The sequence below is a fragment of the Cherax quadricarinatus genome, chromosome 2 (genome assembly GCF_038502225.1).
Source record: "Cherax quadricarinatus isolate ZL_2023a chromosome 2, ASM3850222v1, whole genome shotgun sequence".
NCBI lineage: Eukaryota > Metazoa > Arthropoda > Malacostraca > Decapoda > Parastacidae > Cherax > Cherax quadricarinatus.
Window position 1 is genome coordinate 58,104,545 of NC_091293.1, and position 22,840 is coordinate 58,127,384.

Consider the following 22,840-nt stretch of genomic DNA (forward strand, 5'->3'; position numbering starts at 1 on the left):
TAGATCTACGTTCACTTGAGTAGCGCTCTCAACGTAGATCTACGTTTTATTTTACATGGTTTCAAATGTAAAAAAAAAAAAAAGTAGATCTACGTTTGGAGTGCTACGCAAGTGAACATAGATCTAAGTTTGGACAGTTTAAGGGTTGACTAAAATCTACTTCTGTGTCTGCATTTTTTAATTAAAAGTAAAATTTTTATCTTCTTAAATGGCAGAGAATCTTTTTCTAAAGGTAATTACACCCAAAAGGGAGCACTTTAAGCAACAGTGCTTTTACATATTTAAAGGATTTTTTTAGGCTAATTACAGTTCTTGAAATGACCCAATTCCTGGCTGTTTTGTTAGTAAGTTTGCTGTAGTATGCTTTCTCATTTAATCATCAACAAATTTCAACCTTCATTTGTTCAGTAATCATATTCCCAGGCCTCTCCTCTATAACACTTTCTGTCCATTTTAAATCCATTGTGACACATTGCAGACACTGCAAAGCTCCAGGCAGACATCAACCAAATCTTTCAGTGGGCTGCAGAAAACAATATGAAGTTCAACGATGAGAAATTTCAATTACTCAGATATGGTAAACATGAGGAAATTAAATCTTCATCAGAGTACAAAACAAATTCTGGCCACAAAATAGAGCGAAACACCAACGTCAAAGACCTGGGAGTGATCATGTCGGAGGATCTCACCTTCAAGGACCATAACATTGTATCAATCGCATCTGCTAGAAAAATGACAGGATGGATAATGAGAACCTTCAAAACTAGGGAGGCCAAGCCCATGATGACACTCTTCAGGTCACTTGTTCTATCTAGGCTGGAATATTGCTGCACACTAACAGCACCTTTCAAGGCAGGTGAAATTGCCGACCTAGAAAATGTACAGAGAACTTTCACGGCGCGCATAACGGAGATAAAACACCTCAATTATTGGGAGCGCTTGAGGTTCCTAAACCTGTATTCCCTGGAACGCAGGAGGGAGAGATACATGATTATATACACCTGGAAAATCCTAGAGGGACTAGTACCGAACTTGCACACGAAAATCACCCACTACGAAAGCAAAAGACTTGGCAGACGATGCACCATCCCCCCAATGAAAAGCAGGGGTGTCACTAGCACGTTAAGAGACCATACAATAAGTGTCAGGGGCCCGAGACTGTTCAACTGCCTCCCAGCACACATAAGGGGGATTACCAACAGACCCCTGGCAGTCTTCAAGCTGGCACTGGACAAGCACCTAAAGTCAGTTCCGGATCAGCCGGGCTGTGGCTCGTATGTTGGTTTGCGTGCAGCCAGCAGCAACAGCCTGGTTGATCAGGCTCTGATCCACCAGGAGGCCTGGTCTCAGACCGGGCCGCGGGGGCGTTGACCCCCGGAACTCTCTCCAGGTAAACTCCAGGTAAACACAAAAGAAGATTGAAGAAGATCTAGTAAAAACCCATAAAACAGGCATGGGGAGGGGTTAGGAGGCCCCCTACCCTTCCCTAGGAAAATCTCACAAGATAAACTATTTCCACCAATTTGAGGCCTATTTCAGGTAATTTCTGGTCTGAAACTGTCCAAGATTTCCATTTCACCATATCTTCTGGTCTGTCTATTGGCCCCAAGAAACAACCAATGAAATCACCAAAAACCACCCTAGAAAATGTCCCAAAGCTGCTATTTTAACCCAAACACAAAGTGAGAGGTTAGCTGTTTCCATCATCCACTGCTTGTGGCAGGATACTTTTGATATAGCACACACCATTTCTGTCATCTTTTCACCAAGATTTGCTGCTCACAGTAAATTTCAGGGCACTTTGAATTATGCCTATATCTACAGCACTAACACATCAGTGTTAGTGCTGTAGATATAGGCATAATTCAGTCACACAGAAATACATCAGCACTAACACATTAGCATTAGTGCTGATGTATTTCTGTGTGACTGACAGTTCACTGGTTAATAACCTATAAAATTAATTATCTTAAGTAATCTAGAGAAGTGTGTGACAGATTTCTGATACACAATCTTCCATGTGTATTTCACATCCCTTTAACATTTCATTATGTTTAAACTAAAATGTCTAATTAATACAAAGGATTTTCCATAGAATTTTGCAGATAGAATATGGATAAGGAGATTATTTATTCCAACTGTGTTTTAAGCACTTATTTGGAACTTCACATTATGTAAAACATTATTTTTTTACACTATCATGAAGAAACAATTTTTTTAACCTTGACAACTATCTGCCAAAGCAGGGTGCGCCCAAGAAGAAAATAAACACATTCTACATTGTTCAGTCTATCACTGTCTTTCCAGAAGTGTGCCGACTAGGGATGGGACAATGTCAAAATTTTTTGCTGATGCCAATACTAAATTTATGGCTGATATCAGTATAGAGGGGCAACTGGTATATCGGATCATTATTTAGTTGTAGCTACAGTTAGAGTAAGAGGTAGATGGGAAAAGAGGAAAATGGCAACAACAAGCAAGAGGGAGGTGATAGTGTATAAACTAAGGGAGGAGGAAGTTCGGGTGAGATATAAGCAACTATTGGCAGAAAAGTGGGCTGGTGCAAGTATGAGTAGTGGGGGGTTGAAGAGGGTTGGAATAGTTTTAAAAATGCAGTATTAGAATGTGGGGCAGAAGTTTGTGGTTATAGGAGGGTGGGTGCAGGAGGAAAGAGGAGTAATTGGTGGAATGATGAAGTGAAGGGTGTGATAAAAGAGAAAAAGTTAGCTTATGAGAGGTTTTTACAAAGCAGAAGTGTTATAAGAAGAATAGAGTACAGTAGGGCCCCGCTGTACGGCGTTTTGCTTTACGGCGTTCCGCTAATACGGTCATTTCAATTAATGACCAAAGCTCACTATACGGCTCCCCCCACCTGACTTTCTAATACGGTCACTGCACCCCACCCGGTTTGTTTACATTCTCTGAGATCCAAGCACTAAGTCTCTCCATTATGTCTGGAAACTCCAAAATTTTAAGTGTTTTTAAAAGTTATTTCATATTTTATATATACTCTGATAATTATACTTATGTATACCTGTACCTAAATAAACTTACATACTGTGCTGGCATGCAGGTTCACATTAAAATCAGTAAGTGTGTCTTATGTCTCGAGACGTCATATTAGTAATGATAATAATAATCACCGAGTCTCGTTTAAATGTAGTATATTACGTTAATATACACGTTTTCATTAATCCATCTATGATATTTTTTCAAAATTATATAATAAACACAATGCATAACATATAAATATGAGATGTGGTAGCAGACGACTTGCACAAGTGACGCCATATTAAAAATAATAATAATAATAATAATAATAATCACAGTCTCATTAAATGTTGTATATTACGTTAATATACACATTTTCATTAATCCATGATATTTTTTTCAAAATTATATAATAAACACGATACATAACGTATAAAGATGACAAATACACCCCACAATAGAATAAATAAACATAAATATGAGATGTGGTAGCCAGATAACTTGTACAAGTGATGCCAAGAATAACATTTTCTCTAATCTAACATAAGAGAAAATGTGTTACTGGGGGTAACTGTAGAAAATTATTCCTTTTGTATGTATGTAAGTTTATTAAGGTATACATAAATACAGTTACATAGATTATCATACATAACAGCATATGTGTAGAGAACCTAGGATAACCCAAAAAAAATTAGTGACTTATTTCCATTGCCTTCACTCAGAGCGTCATTTCTTCTAAAAATGGTGTTACATGAGAATGGGAGTGTTCTTCTTTATTTATTCTACCATATCAATGTAGAGACAACTTGTACACAGTGTAATTTGTACACAAACCAGACGTCTACACTTCGTCTGTTTACAAAACTTACCTTCACTTGGTTTGTTTACGTAACTCTACGCCTGTCCTCTCTCATGTACTCATTCTTTCTCTCATTTATTCGTTTTATCTCATTTACTTCCTCTTGACCCTACATTAAGATGACAAATATTTTAAGGTAAGTAATGAGTGAACTGTATATACATTTTATTGCTCTGGGATGCTTAAATATCATAGAATATATGTGTAGGTGGAATGGCCTGGTATGGTAGTCCGGCTGACTACCATACATACCACACTTGATTTTTTACAATAAATACTACTTGTCTCACCCTAGATTAAGACTATAAATATTTTAAGGTAAGTAATGAGTGCACTATGTGTGTATTGTACTTTTTTATTGTTTTTTAATGCCTAGTTCTATTGCTAACTTAATATATGTTAGTGTAAACTTGTTATCTAGTATTTGTATGCATTTGTAAGTGGAAAAAAAGGGTGTTCCACTTTACGGTGATTTCTGCTTTACGGCGGTAGCCTGGAACCTAACCTGCCGTATAAGTGGGACCCTACTGTATATGGAGAGTAAAAGAAAGGTGAAGAGAGTGGTGAGAGAGTGCAAAAGGAGAGCAGATGATAGAGTGGGAGAGGCACTGTCAAGGAATTTTAATGAAAATAAGAAAAAAAATTGGAGTGAGTTAAACAAGTTAAGAAAGCCTAGGGAACGAATGGATTTGTCAGTTAAAAACAGAGTAGGGGAGTTAGTACATGGGGAGATGGAGGTTTTGGGTAGATGGCGAGAATATTTTGAGGAACTTTTAAATGTCGACGAAGAAAGGGAAGCGGTAATTTCATGCACTGGCCAGGGAGGTATACCATCTTTTAGGAGTGGAGAAGAACAGGATGTGAGTGTGGGGGAGGTGCGTGAGGCATTACGTAGAATGAAAGGGGGTAAAGCAGCTGGAACTGACGGGATCATGACAGAAATGTTAAAAGCAGGGGTGGATACAGTGTTGGAGTGGATGGTACTTTTGTTTAACCCTTTGAGGGTCGACAGGCCCTCTCCGAAACTCTTTCTCAGGGTCGGCCAAATTTCAAAAAAAAAAAATTATTTTTTCTTATGAAAAAATAGTTTTTTTTTCTAAACATTATAGGCTAAACAAAAAAATTTTAACGTCAATACTTACCGAGATATGGAGGCGTGAAATTTGCCAGAATTGAACAACATATGGTAACATCGCCGACTGCCATCACCCGGTATTTTTCTATTTACTTTTTTATGTACTATTTTCAATTATTTTTCAATTTTTCTTTTTCTGAGTAACTTTTATGGCCTCTGAGGCCAACATGATCAGTATTTTGTAAGTTATTTCTTTTTCAATACTACACAATAAGGGCGTAAACACTGTTGTCATTATTTTGTTTACAGAAAATATTTACACAAACAAACGATATGAAATGTTGTTTATTACTATTTTTCTATATTTTATATACACATATACAGTCACAGGGAATGTTTCTAGAAGTTCTGAAGCCTGTGGAACTCTTTGAAACATGGTGTCATGCACAGTGGAATTTTACACTCCTCACACATAAAACGAGTGTCTCTGCATTGTTGTGTGCGTTTTTTTGTATGTGCACAGACGTAACACCTCTTCTGAGCCTTTTTCTTCAAAGCAGTAGCAGGCAGTTTTACCAAGAAGTGATCACCATGCTTCAGACGAGCAGGTAGTTGTTGAAAATTTGGTGGGCGGTCAATTGCAGGTGCTGTTCCTTGGTACTTGAATACTATTTGTCTGATGACAGACAAACAGAATTCGCCGTACTGTGGTTTGTTTCTGGTGCTCATCTTATACATATTATAAGCATTGAGCATGGAAATGTCCAGAAGATGGAAAAACAGTTTGATGTACCACTTATAACTCTTGCGAACACAATCAGCAAACCCAATCTGCATGTCACATTTGTCCACTGAACGCATGTTGAAGGTGTAATCAATCACAGCTGCAGGTTTTAGAATGGGTTCATTTCTCTCTCTATGCTGCCTGCCACTGTCTGCCATTTCATTAGGGTGAATTGATGACAACAGTGTGACATCTCGTTTGTCATGCCACCGAAATGCCATGTCATTGGCAGCAAACGCCTGCACCTCACCTCTACGAGTGCCAGCGTCAAACCTGGGCATATGTTTCCGATTTGCACGCACTGTGCCACACACATCTGTCATGTTCACTCGCAAAAAAATCACTGAGTGAGGGGCTTGTGTACCAGTTATCTGTATATAATGTATGCCCCTTACCAAGGTATGGTTCTATCATTGTTCGAACCACATCACCTGAGATGCCCAATAACTTCCTGGTATTTTGCAATGTATAACTTCCAGTGAACACAATAATATCCAATACCAGACCACTGTAACAATCACAAAGCACAAACAACTTTATACCAAAGCGTTTCCTCTTGCTTGGTATGTACTGCTTGAAAGAGAGTCTTCCTCTTGCTTGGTATGTACTGCTTGAAAGAGAGTCTTCCTTTGAACAGAATCAAAGACTCGTCAATCACAAGCTTCCTGAAGGGATAAAAATGCGTACTGAATTTCTGTTTCAGATACACAAACACATTCCTAATCTTATATAACCTGTCAGTTCTGTCAGGTCTGGTTTTATCTGAGAAGTGAAGCATACGTAACATTAGCACAAATCGATTCACTGGCATTATATCACTGAAACCTGGTGTTGCAATCAGGGGGTCTGTTGACCAGTATGATTTCACTTTGTGCTTATACACATGTGGCATAAGCATTATTGTGGCAAAGAAAAGATACATCTCAGCCACAGTTGCCTCCTTCCACTGGTGTAGACGTGATTTTGGTGAAAGTAATGTGTTTGCCATGGTGTACTCGTAGTATGTGTTGCTTTCCATGACAATACTTTTCATCAGTGGTTCGTCAAAGAATAACTCGAAACATTCCAGTTCAGTGGCATTGTTCCCAAGTGCGCAAGATGGCCGTATTCCACTTTGGCTGTCATCAAACTGGTGGGGATTTGGAACAAAATTGACAGCTTCCTGCCAATCCCAGGTGCGGTCTGCTGGTGGGTACTGGACAATGACAGGTGGTTGTGGTTGTGGAGGTTGTGGTTGTGGAGGCTGGTGTGTTGGATGAGTGGGGGATGTTGGCCTTTGTTCTAGATCAGCTGAGGCAGCGGCTTGGGTGGCAGCGTGGGTGGCAGCATGGCCCACTGCTGGTGCCTCACCGCCGGCACCACTACCACCACGCACATTTTCCATCCCAATTGCAACAGTATCTTCGTCATTTTCACTGTCTGTTCCTGTTGTACAGCCACGGGATGTACTCCGAGATACACTCCTTCCCCTTGGTATAACATATGGCACACTACCAGAGCGCATATATCGTCGAATATACTGACGCTTCACTGGGGAATATTGCACTTCAATATCACTACTGGAACTAGTTTGAAGAGCTTGTAGTTCATATTCACTATCACTATCATCACCCATGCTCTCATCTGAGTCTGGGATTTGGGAAAATAGAAGTTTCCTCTTGGGTTCTGGAACAACTGAACGTGAACAAGAGGGCCCAGCACCAGAGGTGGAAGGCTGAGGGTCGTCTGGGTTTTCCTCATTATTACCGATATTATGGTCATTAGTTTCGGTCAAAACCTCACTAAAACCACGGAACTCATCTTCACTGGCACTTCCATCACTATTAGAACTGTCACTGGGGAACAAAAGTGTCCCAATTCGCCGAGGAGTGAGGACCTTCTTACCGTGAGGCATGGTGGACATTGTTTACTAAGAGGGCATTCCCACAATGCACCACTGGGTCCCAGATTTTTTTCTACCGCGCACACCGACCACGCAGAACCATTCTCTCACACCTAGGCCTACCAGCCTTTTTGCGCGAGATTTGAGGCCGCTAGAATTTATGCGTACTAGTACGTCAAAAACCCCTACGCGTAAGACGTACTAGTACGACCAAAACCCTCAAAGGGTTAATAAATGTATGAAAGAGGGGAAGGTACCTAGGGATTGGCAGAGAGCATGTATAGTCCATTTATATAAGGGGAAGAGGGACAAAAGAGATTGTAAAAATTATAGAGGAATGAGTTTACTGAGTATACCAGGAAAAGTGTACGGTAGGGTTATAATTGAAAGAATTAGGGGTAAGACAGAATGTAGGATTGCGGATGAGCAAGGAGGTTTCAGAGTGGGTAGGGGATGTGTAGCTCAAGTGCTTACATTGAAGCATGTATGTGAACAGTATTTAGATAAAGGTAGGGAAGTTTTAATTGCATTTATGGATTTAGAAAAAGCATATGATAGAGTGGATAGGGAAGTAATGTGGCAGATGTTGCAAGTATATGGAATAGGTGGTAAGTTACTAAATGCTGTAAAGAGTTTTTATGAGGATAGTGAGGCTCAGGTTACGGTGTATAGAAGAGAGGGAGACTACTTTCCAGTAAATGTAGGTCTTAGACAGGGGCGTGTAATGTCACCATGGTTGTTTAATATATTTATCGATGGGGTTGTAAAAGAAGTAAATGCTAGGGTGTTCAGGAGAGGGGTGGGATTAAATTATGGGGAATTAAATACAAAATGGGAATTGACACAGTTGCTTTTTGCTGATGATACTGTGCTTATGGGAGATTCTAAAGAAAAATTGCAAAGGTTAGTGGATGAGTTTGGGAGTGTGTGTGAAAGTAGAAAGTTGAAAGTGAACATAGAAAAGAGTAAGGTGATGAGGGTATCAAATGATTTAGATAAAGAAAAATTGGATATTAAATTGGGGAGGAGGAGTATGGAAGAAGTGAATGTTTTCAGATACTTGGGAGTTGACGTGTCGGCAGATGGATTTATGAAGGATGAGGTTAATCATAGAATTGATGAGGGAAAAAAGGTGAGTGGTGCATTGAGGTATATGTGGAGACAAAAAACATTATCTATGGAGGCAAAGAAGGGAATGTATGAAAGTATAGTAGTACCAACACTCTTATATGGGTGTGAAGCTTGGGTTGTGAATGCAGCAGCGAGGAGGCGGTTGGAGGCAGTGGAGATGTCCTGTCTAAGAGCAATGTGTGGTGTAAATATTATGCAGAAAATTTGGAGTGTGGAAATTAGGAGAAGGTGTGGAGTTAATAAAAGTATTAGTCAGAGGGCTGAAGAGGGGTTGTTGAGGTGGTTTGGTCATTTAGAGAGAATGGATCAAAGTAGAATGACATGGAGAGCGTATAAATCTGTAGGGGAAGGAAGGCGGGGTAGGGGTTGTCCTCGAAAAAGTTGGAAGGAAGGGGTAAGGGAGGTTTTGTGGGCGAGGGGCTTGGACTTCCAGCAGGCGTGCATGAGCGTGTTTGATAGGAGTGAATGGAGACGAATGGTATTTGGGACCTGACGATCTGTTGGAATGTGAGCAGGGTAATATTTAGTGAAGGGATTCAGGGAAACCGGTTATTTTTGTATAGCCGTACTTGAGTCCTGGAAGTGGGAAGTACAATGCCTGCACTCTAAAGGAGGGGTTCGGGATATTAGCAGTTTGGAGGAATATGTTGTGTATCTTTATACGTATATGCTTCTAAACTGTTGTGTTGTGAGCACCTCTGCAAAAACAGTGATTATGTGTGAGTGAGGTGAAAGTGTTGATTGATAATGAAAGTATTTTCTTTTTGGGGATTTTCTTTCTTTTTGGGTCACCCTGCCTCGGTGGGAGATGGCCGACTTGTTAAAAAAAAAGAAATCAATATTCTACTTAGACAATAAATGTTTAAGCCTGATGTATCACTAGGATCCCTGTATCACTAGCAGCCGTGTATCACTTGTATCCCTGTGTCACTAGCAACCCTTCATCACTAGGAACCCTGTATCACCAGCAACCTTGTTGATCTGAATCATGTTAGCATTCATACTATTCTGGTGTGTTGTGAGCACCTCTGCAAAAACAGTGATTATGTGTGAGTGAGGTGAAAGTGTTGATTGATAATGAAAGTATTTTCTTTTTGGGGATTTTCTTTCTTTTTGGGTCACCCTGCCTCGGTGGGAGACGGCCGACTTGTTAAAAAAAAAGAAATCAATATTCTACTTAGACAATATATGTTTAAGCCTGATGTATCACTAGGATCCCTGTATCACTAGCAGCCGTGTATCACTTGTATCCCTGTGTCACTAGCAACCCTTCATCACTAGGAACCCTGTATCACCAGCAACCTTGTTGATCTGAATCATGTTAGCATTCATATAGCATTATGGTGGCCCGGTGGCCTGGTGGCTAAAGCTCCCGCTTCACACACGGAGGGCCCGGGTTCGATTCCCGGCGGGTGGAAACATTTCGACACGTTTCCTTACACCTGTTGTCCTGTTCACCTAGCAGCAAATAGGTACCTGGGTGTTAGTCGACTGGTGTGAGTCGCATCCTGGGGGACAAGATTAAGGACCCCAATGGAAATAAGTTAGACAGTCCTCGATGACGCACTGACTTTCTTGGGTTATCCTGGGTGGCTAACCCTCCGGGGTTAAAAATCCGAACGAAATCTTATCTTATCTTATCTTACCACTGTCACGATCACTATTCAGAGGGCTGAATTCCAGGAGCTGCTGGATAAGTTCAGGTCAGCTATACATTTAATAAGGTCTAAGGGAGGGGTCCGAATCATATGTAGCATCTTACCTAGAAGGGAAGTGGGTAGTGAATGGATGTCTAGGGCAGCAATTAGTGTAAATTGCTGGCTAGACAGGTACTGCAAGGAACTTGCAATCCCATTCATTGACAACTGGGACAACTTCGATGGGAAATGTATATGCAAGGGATGGGGTACATCTCTCAGGGGCAGGAGTGGTAGCATTAGCCAACTTGATTGAGGGGACCACTACTGACCTCTGTAGGATTTTAAACTGATAGAAGACAGAGGTATGGGTGTGTGTGGAAAACAGGTTGCAGCACAAGGGTTGAAAACAACAGATGTTACCAGAGATATATGTTTAAAAGACATTATTCATTGAAAAGTTGCAATTAAAGACAATGGAATTGGTCAACAAGCAAACAAAAAAGGTAGAGAGCAGCGAGGGACTAGCTCCCATAGCCCTTTGAGGGTCGAGAGCCCTGCTCACAAACTTGCTTCCAGTGTTGAAGAATTTAAAAAAAAAATCATTTGTTCTTATGAAATGATAGAGAATCTTTTTCCAAAGGTAATGAAACCAAAAGCACAAAATTTGATGGAAAACTTACCCGGAGTTTACCTGGAGAGAGTTCCGGGGGTCAACGCCCCCGCGGCCCGGTCTGTGACCAGGCCTCCTGAATTACCCGCTCACGAAATTAGCAATCTCAACAATATTTAAACTTTGGCAGTTTTGCCTACTTTGAGCCCTCTTCTGGGACAATTCCATCATTCCAGTAAACCAAACTCATAGTTATTTAGCTAGAACTCCTTTTATTCTATTGATTGAGAACAAGAAACTGCTCATTTACCTATTTCAACTACCCAATAAAGTGGTCAGAAATTACTAATTTGGCCAATTTCACACAAAATTCAAGAAAGACCAATTTCAAAATAGGGTCCAGTATATATAATGTAGACATTCCTGGCACTAAAATAACATTTTCTCTGTTCATTAGTTATGTCTCCAGGCCCCTCTTATACAGTAGACCGTCATTTAACATGGTAGTTACATTCCTGAAAATGCCGTGTTAGGTAAAACCACGTTAGATGAATTGAAGAATTTATGGGAAAAATAGGGTTACATTCCTGGGAGCCCCCAAAAAGCCAAACAACTTTTTTTTAGACCAACAGTTCTTACAATATTAAAAGGGAATATGTAATTATAGTTTATTGTCTTATGGGAAATATTATTTTGGTTTTCGGCCATTTCGCTTTTAGGCCAACCTTCTGGAACAGATTACGAGTGATAACCGAGGGTCCACTGAACAATTGTTAAAACTTCCGTATTAGATTAGCGAGTGTTGACATGTATCATTTTGTCTGTTCTTTTGTTATTAAAACATTCTGAGCTGTTTTTCATATTGATGTTTCACTCAGAGGGTTATCTGAGTTGAGATCAGCACATTTCTGGAAAGATGGCAATTGAGTGAATGTGTTTTCTGTGGGTCACCCTGCCTTGACAGGAGACTGCCATCAAGTTAAAAAATAAATCTCTCTAGGATGGAATGAAACATTTAAATTCAAATTCAAATTTTTATTTCTTTGCAAATGCAGAAGAAATAGTATTATTTCTTACTGTAAATTGTGGGTGCTGGTGTTTGTAGATGATTGTCGAGAGTGGAGAGTTATGCTGTGGCCCTACTGGGCTGAGGTGGATAGTAGAGGTTCTGTTACTAAAGTCAGTAGTGGTACTCAAGTATGCATAAATTCTGTAAGGGATTTCTGTTTTATTTTATCCCGCAGTACATTATACAACTGACGGTAAGGCATCAGCTGCTCTAGGCAACATTTCAGGGTCCTCTTCAGTGAAAAAGTCTAACTTCAAGTCAGTCAGTCCAGTCTGTAAGTCAGTCAGTCAGTCAAGTCAGTAAGTTAGTCAAGTCAGTAATGCAGTCAGTAAGTCAATCAGTAAGTCAGTCAGTCATCACACAAACTTACATTTACCTCATTTTTATGTGCAGAAGGTGAAGCTTCATTACGGCCACGGGCTATCTCTTGTCTAATACATATCTCTATTTTCTTCGTTTATTCTAAGACTTGATAAATTAGGCACATGTGCAACACTTGGGTATCTTTTTTGAGGAAATGTTTCGCCACACAGTGGCTTCATCAGTCCATACAAAGGAGAACATTGAAGAACGGGAGAAGTTTGAGATAATCAGTCCCTCAGCCTTGAGTCGATGTGGTCAGTCCATCAATCTTGAAAAGACTACAGCGTATGTTCATAGAAGTAGCTTATATACCATAGGCAGGAGAGGTGCAGCAGATGTAGGTGGTATCACATTTGTCCAATGTGGAAGTAGGTCATGCCCAAGGGTTAGGCAAGTGAAGAATTCCCTGTATTAAGATCCCAAGATGTTGCTGTGTCAGACAGGAATATATATGAATGGTTCAGAGAAGCGACAAATTGATAAATTAGACACATGTGCAACACTTGGGTATCTTTATTGAGGAAACATTTTGCCACACAGTGGCTTCATCAGTCCATACAAAGGAGAACATTGAAGAACAAGAGGAGTTTGAGGTAATCAGTCCCTGAGCCTTGAGTTGATGTAGTCAGTCCATCAATCTTGAAAAGAATACAGCATGTGTGCATAGAAGTAGCTTATATTTCAACTACTCAATAAAGTGGTCAGAAATTGGCAATTTGGCCAATTTCATGCAAATTAACCCGTAAACAGTCCAAACGTATATATACGTTTTTTCAACATTTGATAATATGTAAAAAAAAGTAGCTCTTCTTTTTTTTTTTTTTTTACATTTGAAAACGTGTAAAAAAACTTTGATCTACGTTTTTTTTTTTTTTGTTATATTTGAAAATATGTAAAAAAAAAAAAAAACGTAGATCTACTTTTGGAGCACTATGCATGTGAACGTAGATCAGCTTGGACCGTTTATGGGTTAAAAAAGATGCCAATTTCAAAATAGGGTTCAGAATGAACAGTGCAGACATTTCTGGCACTAAAATAACATTTTCTCTGTTCATCAGTCATGTCTCCAGGCCGCTCTTATATTACTCTTGCTTTCTATTTTGAATTTTTGTTCTCACAAAAAATAGAAGATTTACTGTTATGCAGACTACTGCATTATTGTAATAATTGTATAAATAATGTCATCCCATTCATGACTGCATATTAGAATGGCTAATTGACACTTATTGGACAATGTTTACACTTATTGGACATTTGTTTACTCTTGAACATCGGCAAAAATCAACCATTTCTGCTAATTTGAGCTTAATTTCTAGGTCCTTTTCATCGTGAAACCAATCAAAATCATCTCTATTTCTGTAATGTGTCTTCCATTCTATCAAATGAGATCAAGAAAATGAGAATACAACCATAAATACTATATGAACATACACCTCAAAGTCAGTGTTTTATTCCAAAAACACAGTCTGTTTTTTTTTTTCTCATTATCCACTGCGTGCTGCAGGATTTTTTGTATACTGCGCACACTGACCACACAGACCCATTCTCACGTGTGGGCCTACCAGCTTTCTCCTGCTTGATTTGAAGCCGCTAGAATTTTTGGTGTATAAATATGTCAAAAACACTGGCTCGTAAAATATATACAGTGGACTCCCGGTTAACGATATTTTTTCATTCCAGAAGTTTGTTCAGGTGCCAGTACTGACCGAATTTGTTCCCATAAGGAATATTGTGAAGTAGATTAGTCCATTTCAGACCCCCAAACATACACGTACAAACGCGCTTACATAAATACACTTACATAATTGGTCACATTGGGAGGTGATCGTTATGCGGGGGTCCACTGTATATACAACTGAAACAGTCAAAGGATTACTGGCATTTCAATTAATTTCAATGAGGAAAATTGATATGATATAGTATGAGCAAATTGAGTTACGAAGTAAGTCACAGAAAGGATTAAACTTGTAAGTCAAGGTACCACTGTAGTGTACACTCATTACTTATTTTAAAATATTTGTGGTCTTAATGGTCTTAATATAGGGTGCAAGGTGAATAGTAGGGCAGGTAGGTATCAAATAGTGTGGTATCGTAACCCCATCTGGCCACCCCACCCACACATTATATACTAAGCATTTAAAGTGCCCTAGAGTGATAAAATGCATATACAGTACACTCATTACTTACCTTAAAATATTTGTAGCCTAAATGTAGGGTGAGAGGTGAATAAACAAAGATTAAATGAATAAATGAGAGAGAGAGAGAGAATGAGTACATGAGAGAGGATAGATATAAGTTATGTAAACAGACCAGCCAAACACATTTGATTTTAATTTACTCGCGCAAACCGACTAGAAAAACACCTCATACAGTGGAACTCCAGTTTTTGAACTTAATCCGTTCCAGAAGGTCATTTTAAAACCGAAAAGTGCAAAAACTGAATCAATTTTTCCCAAAAGAAATAATGCAAATACAATTAATCCACCAAGGTAGTAGGTTGGTAGACAGCAACCACCCAGGGAAGTACTACCGTCCTGCCAGATGACTGTGAAACAAAAACCTGTAACTGTTTTGCATGATGGTAGGATTGCTGGTTTCTTTTTCTGTCTCATAAACACGCTAGATAACAGGGATATCTTGCTACTCCTACTTACACTTTGGTCACACTTCACAGACACGCACATGCATATATATATATACATACATCTAGGTTTTTCTCCTTTTTCTAAATAGCTCTTGTTCTTTTTTATTTCTTCTATTGTCCTTGGGGAAGTGGAAAAGAATCTTTCCTCCGTAAGCCATGCGTGTCGTATGAGGCGACTAAAATGCCGGGAGCAATGGGCTAGTAACCCCTTCTCCTGTATACATTTACTAAAAAAGAGAAGAAGAAAAACTTTATAAAACTGGGATGCTTAAATGTGCGTGGATGTAGTGCGGATGACAAGAAACAGATGATTGCTGATGTTATGAATGAAAAGAAGTTGGATGTCCTGGCTCTAAGCAAAACAAAGCTGAAGGGGGTAGGAGAGTTTCAGTGGGGGGAAATAAATGGGATTAAATCTGGAGTATCTGAGAGAGTTAGAGCAAAGGAAGGGGTAGCAGTAATGCTAAATGATCAGTTATGGAAGGAGAAAAGAGAATATGAATGTGTAAATTCAAGAATTATGTGGATTAAAGTAAAGGTTGGATGCGAGAAGTGGGTCATAATAAGCGTGTATGCACCTGGAGAAGAGAGGAATGCAGAGGAGAGAGAGAGATTTTGGGAGATGTTAAGTGAATGTATAGGAGCCTTTGAACCAAGTGAGAGAGTAATTGTGGTAGGGGACCTGAATGCTAAAGTAGGAGAAACTTTTAGAGAGGGTGTGGTAGGTAAGTTTGGGGTGCCAGGTGTAAATGATAATGGGAGCCCTTTGATTGAACTTTGTATAGAAAGGGGTTTAGTTATAGGTAATACATATTTTAAGAAAAAGAGGATAAATAAGTATACACGATATGATGTAGGGCGAAATGACAGTAGTTTGTTGGATTATGTATTGGTAGATAAAAGACTGTTGAGTAGACTTCAGGATGTACATGTTTATAGAGGGGCCACAGATATATCAGATCACTTTCTAGTTGTAGCTACACTGAGAGTAAAAGGTAGATGGGATACAAGGAGAATAGAAGCATCAGGGAAGAGAGAGGTGAAGGTTTATAAACTAAAAGAGGAGGCAGTTAGGGTAAGATATAAACAGCTATTGGAGGATAGATGGGCTAATGAGAGCATAGGCAATGGGGTCGAAGAGGTATGGGGTAGGTTTAAAAATGTAGTGTTAGAGTGTTCAGCAGAAGTTTGTGGTTACAGGAAAGTGGGTGCAGGAGGGAAGAGGAGCGATTGGTGGAATGATGATGTAAAGAGAGTAGTAAGGGAGAAAAAGTTAGCATATGAGAAGTTTTTACAAAGTAGAAGTGATGCAAGGAGGGAAGAGTATATGGAGAAAAAGAGAGAGGTTAAGAGAGTGGTGAAGCAATGTAAAAAGAGAGCAAATGAGAGAGTGGGTGAGATGTTATCAACAAATTTTGTTGAAAATAAGAAAAAGTTTTGGAGTGAGATTAACAAGTTAAGAAAGCCTAGAGAACAAATGGATTTGTCAGTTAAAAATAGGAGAGGAGAGTTATTAAATGGAGAGTTAGAGGTATTGGGAAGATGGAGGGAATATTTTGAGGAATTGTTAAATGTTGATGAAGATAGGGAAGCTGTGATTTCGTGTATAGGGCAAGGAGGAATAACATCTTGTAGGAGTGAGGAAGAGCCAGTTGTGAGTGTGGGGGAAGTTCGTGAGGCAGTAGGTAAAATGAAAGGGGGTAAGGCAGCCGGGATTGATGGGATAAAGATAGAAATGTTAAAAGCAGGTGGGGATATAGTTTTGGAGTGGTTGGTGCAATTATTTAATAAATGTATGGAAGAGGGTAAGGTACCTAGGGATTGGCAGAGAGCATGCATAGTTCCTTTGTATAAAGGCAAAGGGGATAAAAGAGAGTGCAAAAATTATAGGGGGATAAGTCTGTTGAGTGTACCTGGTAAAGTGTATGGTAGAGTTATAATTGAAAGAATTAAGAGTAAGACGGAGAATAGGATAGCAGATGAACAAGGAGGCTTTAGGAAAGGTAGGGGGTGTGTGGACCAGGTGTTTACAGTGAAACATATAAGTGAACAGTATTTAGATAAGGCTAAAGAGGTCTTTGTGGCATTTATGGATTTGGAAAAGGCGTATGACAGGGTGGATAGGGGGGCAATGTGGCAGATGTTGCAAGTGTATGGTGTAGGAGGTAGGTTACTGAAAGCAGTGAAGAGTTTTTACGAGGATAGTGAGGCTCAAGTTAGAGTATGTAGGAAAGAGGGAAATTTTTTCCCAGTAAAAGTAGGCCTTAGACAAGGATGTGTGATGTCACCGTAGTTGTTTAATATATTTATAGATGGGGTTGTAAGAGAAGTTAATGCGAGGGTCTTGACAAGAGGCGTGGAGTTAAAAGATAAAGAATCACACACAAAGTGGGAGTTGTCACAGATGCTCTTTGCTGATGACACTGTGCTCTTGGGAGATTCTGAAGAGAAGCTGCAGAGATTGGTGGATGAATTTGGTAGGGTGTGCAAAAGAAGAAAATTAAAGGTGAATACAGGAAAGAGTAAGGTTATGAGGATAACAAAAAGATTAGGTGATGAAAGATTGAATATCAGATTGGAGGGAGAGAGTATGGAGGAGGTGAACGTATTCAGATATTTGGGAGTGGACGTGTCAGCGGATGGGTCTATGAAAGATGAGGTGAATCATAGAATTGATGAGGGAAAAAGAGTGAGTGGTGCACTTAGGAGTCTGTGGAGACAAAGAACTTTGTCCTTGGAGGCAAAGAGGGGAATGTATGAGAGTATAGTTTTACCAACGCTCTTATATGGGTGTGAAGCGTGGGTGATGAATGTTGCAGCGAGGAGAAGGCTGGAGGCAGTGGAGATGTCATGTCTGAGGGCAATGTGTGGTGTGAATATAATGCAGAGAATTCGTAGTTTGGAAGTTAGGAGGAGGTGCGGGATTACCAAAACTGTTGTCCAGAGGGCTGAGGAAGGGTTGTTGAGGTGGTTCGGACATGTAGAGAGAATGGAGCGAAACAGAATGACTTCAAGAGTGTATCAGTCTGTAGTGGAAGGAAGGCGGGGTAGGGGTCGGCCTAGGAAGGGTTGGAGGGAGGGGGTAAAGGAGGTTTTGTGTGCGAGGGGCTTGGACTTCCAGCAGGCATGCGTGAGCGTGTTTGATAGGAGTGAATGGAGACAAATGGTTTTTAATACTTGACGTGCTGTTGGAGTGTGAGCAAAGTAACATTTATGAAGGGGTTCAGGGAAACCGGCAGGCCGGACTTGAGTCCTGAAGATGGGAAGTACAGTGCCTGCACTCTGAAGGAGGGGTGTTAATGTTGCAGTTTAAAAACTGTAGTGTAAAGCACCCTTCTGGCAAGACAGTGATGGAGTGAATGATGGTGAAAGTTTTTCTTTTTCGGGCCACCCTGCCTTGGTGGGAATCGGCCAGTGTGATAATAAAAAAAAAAAAAAACAATTAATCCATTCCAGACTCCCAAAAATATTCACAAAAAAATTAATTTTTTAAAGAATAAATATAGTTTTACATACACAAAACAATAATAAATAAATATAAATAAATATAAACATTACATACCTTTATTGAAGATTCTTGTTGGCATATTGAAAAAGGCGAGGAGGGAGAGAGAGTTGAAGTTATTGATTGCAAGGGGAATCCCCCTCCATAAGGACACTAGGTATCAAAGCCCTCTCTGGGGTTACCACTTCCCTTCTTTGTCTTTTACTGCCACTAGGACCAGCTTGAGAGTCACTGGACCCTTGTCATTTAAATAAAAATCTGTCCAGCAAGCTCTGTTTCTGGCATCTCTTTACCTGGAGAGAGTTCTGGGGGTCAACGCCCCCGCGGCCCGGTCTGTGACCAGGCCGCCTGGTGGATCAGAACCTGATCAACCAGGCTGTTACTGCTGGCTGCACGCAATCCAACGTACGAGCCACTGCCCGGCTGGTCAGGTATTGACTTTAGGTGTTTGTCTAGATTTGTTTGAAGTGAGACAAGGTTCTGTCACTGAACATATTGCAGATATGGCTTGTTTCAGCTTGGCCAGGGTGATATTTTTCCACAAAAGTTTGCACCTCATTCCACTTTGCACAAATGTCCTTAATCACTGAAGAAGTCACCTTCTCCCCTCTCTCTTCCTCCTCCTCTGAAGCAGTTTCCTCAGCTGTGGTCTGTTGCTGTTCCAGATGAAGGTCTTGCAGCTCTTCAGTGATTAGTTCGTCCTTGTGGTCCTCGACCAACTCTTCCACATCCTCACCACTCACATCCAACTCCATGGACTTCCCCAATGCCACAATAGATTCCACAACAGGCATAGGGTCGACAGGGTTGACCCTATGCCCTTCAAAATCCTTCTCTTACCTGGAGGTTACCTGGAGGTTATTCCGGGGATCAACGCCCCCGCGGCCCGGTCCATGACCAGGCCTCCCGATGGATCAGGGCCTGATCAACTAGGCTGTTACTGCTGGCCGCACGCAGTCCAACGTACGAGCCACAGCCCGGCTGATCCGGCACTGACTTTAGGTATCTGTCCAGCTCTCTCTTGAAGGCAGCCAGGGGTTTATTGGCAATTCCCCTAATGCTTGATGGGAGGCTGTTGAACAGTTTTGGGCCCCGGACACTTATGGTGTTTTCTCTTAGTGTACCAATGGCGCCCCTACTTTTTATTGGGGGCATTTTGCATCGCCTGCCCAGTCTTTTACTTTCGTAGGGAGTGATTTCTGTGTGCAGATTTGGGACCATTCCTTCCAAGATTTTCCAAGTGTAGATTATGATATATCTCTCCCTCCTGCGTTCCAACGAGTACAAGTCAAGTGCTTCCAAGCGTTCCCAGTATGTGTTCTGGCCATAGTTTTCTCCAAGCAGAGTTCAAAGTCTTGGAAGTCACTTCCTGCCAAACCTTACCTATAAGGCTTATGCAATGGAGGATATTGAAGTGATCCCTCCAGAACTCTCTTAGGGTCAATTCAGTGTCCGAGGTCACTTCAAAGCACCTAGGAAACATTGCTTTGGTGTAGAGTTTTTTGAAGTCTGAAATGACCTGCTGGTCCATGGGCTCGATGAGAGGAGTGGTGTTAGGAGGCAAGAACTTCACTGTTATAAAACTGAAGTCCCTAAACGATTGGTCTTCCAACTCTGGAGGATGAGCAGGAGAATTGTCCAGTACCAGGAGGCACTTGAACAAAAGTACCAACCATTCTGACATTATATCCCCCATGCTTTTTAACATTTCTGTCATTATCCCATCAGTTCCAGTTGTTTCTACCTAATGCCTTATACTCCTCCCCCACACTCACATCAGACTCTTTACTCCCTGGCCAATGCATGAAATTACTGCCTCCCTCTCTTCATCAACAATTCACAGTTCCTCAAAATATTCCTGCCATCTTCCCAGTGCCTCCAACTCCCCATCTACTAACTCCCCTATTCTGTTTTTAACTGTCAAATGCATTCATTCCCTAGGCTTTCTTAACCTATTTACAGTAGACTGTCATTTAGCACGAGTTTATTTGGCATGATTCGGGTATAGCATGATTGAAAAATTTCAACACGATTTTATGTAACATGTTGTAAAATTAATTTAATACGGTTCAATTTGCGGGAAGGAAAAAAAATTCCCTTTTCCTCAAGCGGCTGCCTTGTTGTGTATCAGTGGGGGAGACCTCCCGCCATCCCCTGCCAACCCCCGACACCACCCCACCATCCAAGCATTTGTACTTCATACGTGTCCAGTCCTTCTCTGCTACAAGCTAGCTGTGTTTGTGAATTCTTTTAATCTTTTAATACTATATCTTGTATCTGCCAAGCAATCATGACACCCAGTAGGCATACCAGTGTTGCTGAAAGTGGCAAGAAAAAGTATAAGCATTTAAGTCTTAGAATTAATGAAGAAAACAATGATATTAGAGAAGGGATAACCTGTGGCCTTAATGAAGTGTTACTTTGTACACATAAGAGGTAAACATAAGTTTGTGTGACTGACTTACTCACTGAATGTCTTACTGACTTGACTGATTAGCTTACTGACTTGACTGAATAACTTACTTGACTTATTGACTTGACTGACTTGACTGAATGACTTGACTGAATGACTTGACTGATTGACTTGACTTACTGAATGATTTACTGACTTGACTGACTAAATGACTGACTTGACTTACTGAATGACTTACTGACTTGACTGACTGAATGATTTGACTGACTGACTGACTGACTTAAAGTTAGACACTAGTACAACCATCAACTTCAGTACCAGAACCTCTACCATCCACCTCAGCCCAGTAGGACCACAACATAAATCTACACTCTCTTCACAACCATCCACAAACACCAGCACCCACAATTTAAGGTAAGAAATACTATTATTTTTGTTACACTTGTAGTCTTACGCAGTAAAAACAACATAATACATCACAACAATGAACTACAGTTACATATTCACTTTTGTTTTTGTAAGATGTGGAGGCCTAAAAAAAGTTTTGGCTTTTTTTGGGGGGCTCTCAGGAACGTAACCCTATTTTTCTCATAAGTTCTTCAGTTCATCTAACACGGTGTTTACCTAACGTGGCGTTTCATTAACGTAACTAACATGTTAAATGACGGTCTATTGTATCTCAAAAAATTGTAGGTAGTAGATTGGTAGATAGCAACCATGCAGGGAAGTGCTACTGTCCTGCCAAATGAGTGTTAGGGAGAAACATGTATTTGTTTTACATAATGGTAGGAGTGCTGATGTCTTTTTTTTCTGCCTCATAAGCACACAAGATAACAGCTATATCTTGCTACTTTTACTTACAAATAGGTCACACTACACATGTTTGTACACATTTATGTATACACACACTCATCTGAGTTTTCTTGGGGAAGTGGAATAAGAATTTTTCCTCTGTAAGCCATGCGTGTTGTAAAAGTCAACTAAAATGCTGGGAGTAATGTGGTAGTGACCTCTTTTACCATACAGCTTACTAAAAATTAATTTTTTTTTATTTGCTTATATTATATTATGTATTAATTGCAGGTGAATATTGAGGAATGTAAGAGAGTGGCAGAACGTTTAATAGCAGCATATCAACCTGGCAGAGAGGACTACCAAGAATTTGTTGACAACAATTGGTAGTAACCAAATATAAAGTTACTGCATGATAAGATGGATTAACATGCACAGGTGAAGCATTACAAGTGTATGACCATCCTGTACATAAATTGTGAGAATTAGGAAAGATTTTTGATATCCTTTCATAAGGCACAAAAAAAAGCCACTAGTATGCAATGCATTTCAGGTAAACTACTATTGCTTAAGAACTAGACAGACTACTCTTGAACATTTGCAAAAATCAATTTCAAGCTACATTTTGTCTGTAAACCATTCAAAATCATCTCTATTTCTGTAATATATCTTCTATTCTATCAAATGAGATCAACAAACTGAGAATAAAACCATAAAAACCAGATGAATTTTTTTTTTTTTATTACAACACTGGCCGATTCCCACCAAGGCAGGGTGGCCCAAAAAAGAAAAGCTTTCAGCATCATTCACTCCATCACTGTCTTGCCAGAAGAGTGCTTTACACTACAGTTTTTAAACTGCAACATTAACACCCCTCCTTCAGAGTGCAGGCACTGTACTTCCCATCTCCAGGACTCAAGTCCGGCCTGCCAGTTTCCCTGAATCTCTTCATAAATGTTACTTTGCTCACACTCCAACAGCCCGACAAGTATTAAAAACCACTTGTCTCCATTCACTCCAATCAAACACGCTCATGCATGCCCGCTGAAAGTCCAAGCCCCTCGCACACAAAACCTCCTTTA

At 40.2% G+C, this 22,840-nt stretch overlaps 1 protein-coding gene across 8 annotated transcripts in view; it reads left to right on the forward strand.

The window, feature by feature from the left end:
• Positions 1 to 22,251, forward strand: part of LOC128684094 (enoyl-CoA delta isomerase 2-like) — a 132,132-nt gene extending 109,881 nt beyond the window's left edge. For all 8 annotated transcript variants that reach the window (XM_070088441.1, XM_070088449.1, XM_070088485.1 and 5 more), the window contains one exon: positions 22,050 to 22,251. In XM_070088441.1, the coding sequence (XP_069944542.1) occupies positions 22,050 to 22,148 (99 nt within the window). In that variant the 3' untranslated portion in view covers positions 22,149 to 22,251. The remainder of the gene's footprint in view (positions 1 to 22,049) is intronic.
• Positions 22,252 to 22,840: the final 589 nt, after the last annotated feature.